Here is a 6,203-nt window from a genome sequence, read left to right as displayed (position 1 = left end):
GAGAGACAGACAGTCAGACAGACAGCTGAGAGACAGACAGTCAGACAGACAGCTGAGAGACAGAGAGACAGACAGACAGCTGAGAGACAGTGAGACAGACAGACAGCTGAGAGACAGAGAGACAGACAGTCAGCTGAGACACAGAGACAGACAGTCAGACAGACAGCTGAGAGACAGAGAGACAGACAGTCAGCTGAGACACAGATACAGACAGACAGACAGCAGAGAGACAGTCAGACAGACAGCTGAGAGACAGAGAGACAGACAGACAGACAGACAGGTTACCTTGAAGAACAGTGGTCTGAATGTGACCTCTGATAGTTTCATCACCATGGTGAGCAGACAGTCGATAACATGACCTTCGACCTCCACCGTCTTCTGCAGATCTCCCTGCAGACAGGAAGTCAGGGGTTAAAGCTCGTGACGTGAACCAATGACGTCTCTGGTAGAGACCTGTCAATCACTGTGTAGCCCCGCCCCTAAAGCATACCCTGCTTTATGGTCTATCAGAGACCTGTCAATCACTGTGTAGCCCCGCCCCTAAAGCATCCCCTGCTTTATGGTCTGTGTGACTCTAAATGGACCATAATGTGCTAAATGAACATCATGCTGTATTGAAGAAGACTTGAAACTAGAGATTGAACGTGAGACACATTGTTTACATCAACACCTGTAAACAACAACAACAACGAGGCGTAAACATCGGACTCACCTGACAGTGTCGGGCTCTGAAGTCCAGGGCCACGAGGAACAAGGAGGTGAGCTCTGATTGGTGGAAGTTGAGCTGGTCTTTCTCCATGTGACCGATGTGTTCCTTCAGGATGCTCATCAGCGCCCCCAGCTGACGCTGCAGGGAAACACAGCCGATCAGTGATCAATACCTCCAGCTGATCAGTGATTATGCTTTATGTTATTGACGTATTCAGATATGTTATGTTGTTAGTGAAATGCATTCTGGGAGAAGTAGTTGACTTCTATCCTTCAGCTTCTGTGACTTTCTTTTAAATGAAAGCAGAAGATAAAATAAGTTTTCCTCCAGAACTACGAGAGAGAACCTCGTTGTTTACGAGTGTAGAGAACTACAGGAAGCAGTTCATCTCTACCTTCCTGTCCAGCACCATGCTGCTGTAGCACCTGGTGAGGGTGGGCAGCAGGACCCTGGGGGGCAGCCGGGTGGCGAGGGAGCTCCTGAGGGAGGAGAGACGCGTCTTCAGCTGAGCGGTGGCCGAAGAAGAGGACGAGGAAGACTCCAGCAGACGAGTCAGCCGACACACCTGTGTGGGGTGGGGTGGGGTGGGGGGGGGACAGGAAGTGAAGCGTCAAACACCTGGTGAGGGTGTCGTTTCCTGTGTTGGGGCACGGTGCCGCTCGGGTGAGGCATACCTGTGAGGTGGTGTCCTGCAGGTACGGGCTCATGAAGTGAGGCAGCGTCTCGGTGACGCGCTGCAGGGCGGTGACAGCGCTCAGCAGGTAGATCTCATTGGTCAACAGCTCCTTCCTGTCTGTCAGCGCGGTCAACACCGCCGGCATCAACCTGGGGACAGAACACAGAGGAGTTACTATCAATAATATTCAGAGGTACATATTATATTATATATTATATTATATTTACATACCTCGGTAGCTGAGGGATGGCGAGGGCCTTCAGCGCTCCGACCACCTCGGCGATGCAGAGCAGAGCGCTGCTCGTCACGTTCTTCTCCTCCTCCGTCTTCATCACGATGTCCACCGTCTGCTGCAGCACGGGGACGAACGCCTCCTGGTGGACGGAGCCCAGACTGCGACAGAGCAGCTTGAGGCTGTAGAGCGCCGTCTGTCGGTTGATGGCATGCTCCGCCCCCTGGTTCGCCTCCTGCTCCGCCTCCTGCTCCATCACCTGACAACTACTTTTACCCACAATGCTCAGGAGGTCGCCGATCAGCTGTAAGAGCACAGTGACCTGAGAAAAGAATGATTAAATAATAATAATTAAACTTAAGTAGATGTTATAATTACTTATTAACGTGTGATTCTATCAACGTAACACACTATTAACACATTAATGAATAATGTTACTAAACACAAATGTAAGAATACAACACAACAACATTCAACTATTATTGATACTTAGTTCATGATGTTATTGACATGTTGAGATATCTTATGTTGTAATCATGTGATTTTAAATCACATTACTTTACATCTAAAGCACATGTTACATTCGCTTAACTAGTTCATGTTGTGAGTTATCAACATATAGTGTTGGATATTAAATCACATGCTGTGCAACGTCACCTGTTGGTCCTCCCACTGAGTGCGGTGCTGCAGCTTGTTGTTCAGCAGCTCCAGAGCTTTCCTCCTGACTGACGCCAGCTCGTTGCCCATCAGCCCCCTCATCACCGTGATGAAGGTGTCCGTGGGCAACAAGGAGTTCACCTGGGCAACAGAAGACCACAACAACACGGTGACCGATGTGCTGACAGGTGACGGCGGTAATAGATAGATAGACAGATGTATGTATTGACCTTATCCAGGACTTCGTAGGCCTTATTGAGTAGAACCCTCCAGAACTTGGCGGTGGGTTTGTCGGCGTTGTCCTCCACACAGCGAGCGACGCCGTGGATGTAACGCAGGATCTCCTCCAGCAGCCTGAAACACCAGCGACCCGTTAGCCTGCTGCTTCACATACAAACTCACCTTTAAGGTGTCACTTTAAACTCACCTCTGCTGCAGAGACTCGTCCACAGCGTCTCCTCTGTCTGCCACCTGAAAACAGACCACCACATGTTTACATACGCTACAGAACACTTGGTATTGTGAACGTTGCCTCGGAGACGTCGCCCACCTTCCCAATGAAGCCGACCGAGCCGAGCAGCTGAGCCATGAAGGAGACGGAGAGGAACTTGAAGTGTCTCAGCTCTTTGCTGCTGTGAGCCTCCAGACTGAAGATCAGCTCCTCCACCTTCTCCTCCTCCTCAGCCTTCTTCTTCTTCTTCTGGGGTCCCGGCCGGCGCTTCACCGGAGCTGCAGAGGACGGACACATCCAGAGACTTTAATGTTTTCTTCTTCTTAAGCCTAAATTCAGCCCTAAAGGACATGTTATTTGTAGTGTTGATGAGCTCCTCACAGTCGTCTTTGTCGTCGGACAGCTGCAGGAGGAAGGTGAGGATGTTGATGAGGGAGGTGAGCTGATCGCTGACCTCGAACTCACAGCAGAGAGAAATCCAGAAGTCCACGTCTTTCTCCAGAGCTGCATCCTAAAAACACATCAAACACACTTTTTATTTCCTGCTGTGGGATCAGTCGAAGCTGAAAATGTACACGTTGATTCACAAGTTAAAGCCTCAGACTACAACTCCCACAATGCATTGCTGCTACACTCGCCTTCTCGCTGGTGGAGCTAGCGGTCTGCGTGGCGTGCAGCTTGAACAGGAGGAGCATTAGGACCCAGAGGAAGCGGGCGGGGCCCAGCGTGGTCACCAGCTGACTGAGGATGGGAAGACGCCGGTGATCAGGAACGTGAGGAAGAGCGTCAACAAACACGCGAAGAACACGAGTCACCACAGACACCACGTGAGACGAAGAGCTGCCGTCAGACAGCTGGTGGGCCTGAGGAAGAGGAGGAGGAGGAGGAAGAGAGGCAGGAGGAAGAGAAGAAGAGGAAGAAGGTTAATGAATCTTTCCATCCTGTAACTCTTGGCCTCCAGCAGCTGGTCTCCAGTCTCACCTGGATCAGAGCCGGTATCACCATCTGCACCGTCTGGTCGATGACTCTGAAGCTGTAGGCGTCATCCAGACGCATGATGTTGGCTCCCATGAAGGTGAAGATGGGCATGATGTTGTGGAGGACTTTCTCCTGGAGGGCCACACACAGGTCAGACCATCATCACCGTGTTCTGCTAGATCATAACAATGCTGGCTTTAGATGAAGACACTCACAGGGAAGATGGCGGCGGCGGCGCCCAGCAGCAGCAGAGCGTGGTGGTGAGTCTGCGGCATGTCGGACGCTCTGATGCACTGAACCACCAGCTCCACGCTGAACTTATCTTCATCCAGCACGTCTGAGGAGGAGAACATGAGGAACAGGCTCAGTTAGTGAGTTCCTGCAGAGGAAACGGTGTTCGTGACCCGTCCTCCCGCCGATGACCTACCAGGACCCACAGCGCCCCCTTCAGGACACAGTTTGTGGCAGATGTTGAGCAGACAGCTGAGCAGCAGCTGCTTGGTGTACTCCATATTGGTGTGATCATCTGGACCCGGCTCCAGACTCCTGAGAACACAACACATGTCAGAACGTCTGGTAGGTCCAGAGTGCTTCATACGACACTGTTTCTGTTTTAATTGATGCTCCTTTATATTCTATTCTGTGCTGCTGTACCACATATCACTTCCTAACCAACGAGGACATGAATGATCACTTAGAGAGCAGGACAGATGTTACCTGGCGAGCAGAGAGAACAGAACCGGCACCAGTGTCTGGGCTCGTTTCAGCTTCTTCTTGTGCTGCAGCAGCTCCAGGATCAGAGTGACTCTGTTCCAGGACACAGCGCCCCCCTGTGGACCGGCCTCCTGAGGCCTCCTGATGGAGACACAAAGTACAACTTGTACAGTTGTGTGAAAAAGTGTTTGCCCCTTCCTGATTTCTTATTTTTTTGCATGTTTGTCACACTTAAATGTTTCAGATCATCAAACAAATTTAAATATTAGACAAACACTTTTTCACACAACTGTACCTCTGAGATGAAGTGGAGTAGAGTATAAAGTAGCAGAAACATTACAATAAGTGCCTCACTATTGTACTTTAGTACAGTACTTGTAAATAAACTTCACCTCTGGCTCATTCTGCTGCGGCGGCTCTGCTGCACCGTCACGCTCACTTTGGGTTTCTCAGGAGGAGCGAGCTCATTGGCCACCAGCTGAGCGTCCAGCGTCAGCTGACACAAAGAACAACAAAAGGTCAGCTGACTAACAGACAGGAAGTGGTGTCTACAGAGGTTGAGGCTGTGCAGCAGCTGGTCTCTCACCCCTTTAAACACGCTGCTGATGGTGTTGGCCACCAGAGGACTCCGGCTCTCCACCAGCACGTCCAGCATCACCGACAGCAGCTTCTGCTGCACCGCCTCGTCTCCAAGGGCCGAGAAGAACGGCCTGGTGATCTGAGACGAAGAAGGGGAAGGATGAAGAGGCAGGATGAAGAGGCAGGATTGAAGAGGCAGGACGAAGAGGCAGGACGAAGAGGCAGGACGAAGAGGCAGGACGAAGAGGCAGGACGAAGAGGCAGGACGAAGAGGCTGATAACTCAAACGCGCTCCTGGTAGATCTCAACACTGACCTGTTCCAGGGCGATGATCTGGCAGCTGGGGATGTCGGGGTGCGGCTGGGTCGAGGTCTTCAGAGCTCTGACAAACAGATCCAAACAGTTCTGGTCCTCGGCCAGCAGGGGGGCCGACGCCTCGTTGTACTTCCCCAGGACGAGGTGCATCAGCTGGGTCTCGGCCCGCAGCAGGGTCGGGGTGTCGGGGCCACTCTGCTCCAGGAGACGATCCAGAACCGGAAGCAGCTCGGACAGCACGGACTGAGAGGAGAAGACACGGATCCACGTGATGAAAACGACATGTTGGGTCAGTTTGCTGATGAGTGTTTACAGGTGTGTTCTTGCTCTCACCTGTCCGTTGAGGCGGCTCAGCGCTTGCAGCAGGCTGCAGGCGCTGTAGGTCGGGCAGCTGGGAGTCTGAACGCTCTGCAGCAGCTGCTGGATCGACGACTGCAGCTTCTTCTGCTGCGCCGTCACTTTAACGGACGAACACTCGTCATGAAGCACGCCGAGAGCCTGCAGCCGCCAGTACAAAGAACAATGTTATATAATGTATATAGATATATATAAATGTGTATATATATTTACTTTTTAAAGGTTTGAAGCAGATAAAAGTTGACACTCTGAAGACACTCATTTCAATAACCTCCACTAACTATTACATGACGGGTCCCTGTCTCGTGTGACTCAGGCTCACCTGGCTCAGGTACGACGGGTCGGCGATGATCTCCTCCGAGGTCTTCAGAAGTTTCTCTGTGATTGGCTGGAAGGGAGAAGCGCCGGTTCCTGATAGGCTGTGCAGAGCGCCGAGGGCTGCCCTCCGGACCTCCCGAACCGGAGAGGTGAGACAGCAGAGCAAGGACGGGACCACTAAGAGACAGAGAGACAGAGAGAGAGAGAGAGAGAGAGA

The 6,203-nt window shown here is 51.7% G+C and overlaps 1 protein-coding gene across 1 annotated transcript; it reads right to left on the bottom strand.

Moving 5' to 3' along the window:
- Positions 1–278: 278 nt before the first annotated feature.
- On the bottom strand, positions 279–6,167 carry LOC116378763 (HEAT repeat-containing protein 1-like; the record flags this gene model as incomplete). The annotated part of the gene is made up of 20 exons (XM_031840676.1): positions 279–390; positions 713–847; positions 1,104–1,274; positions 1,384–1,534; positions 1,617–1,939; positions 2,275–2,415; positions 2,505–2,628; positions 2,702–2,745; positions 2,825–3,003; positions 3,107–3,236; positions 3,364–3,588; positions 3,707–3,835; positions 3,919–4,040; positions 4,131–4,249; positions 4,421–4,558; positions 4,810–4,913; positions 5,004–5,135; positions 5,312–5,554; positions 5,645–5,809; positions 5,991–6,167. Coding segments are annotated over 20 exons (3,064 nt in total), but the record flags the coding sequence as incomplete, so codon positions are not given.
- Positions 6,168–6,203: the final 36 nt, after the last annotated feature.

This window comes from Anarrhichthys ocellatus, unplaced genomic scaffold (genome assembly GCF_004355925.1).
Source record: "Anarrhichthys ocellatus isolate YVR2014 unplaced genomic scaffold, GSC_Weel_1.0 scaffold3121, whole genome shotgun sequence".
NCBI lineage: Eukaryota > Metazoa > Chordata > Actinopteri > Perciformes > Anarhichadidae > Anarrhichthys > Anarrhichthys ocellatus.
Note: the sequence above shows the minus strand (reverse complement) of the source record. Positions and strands in the feature narration are given on the sequence as shown.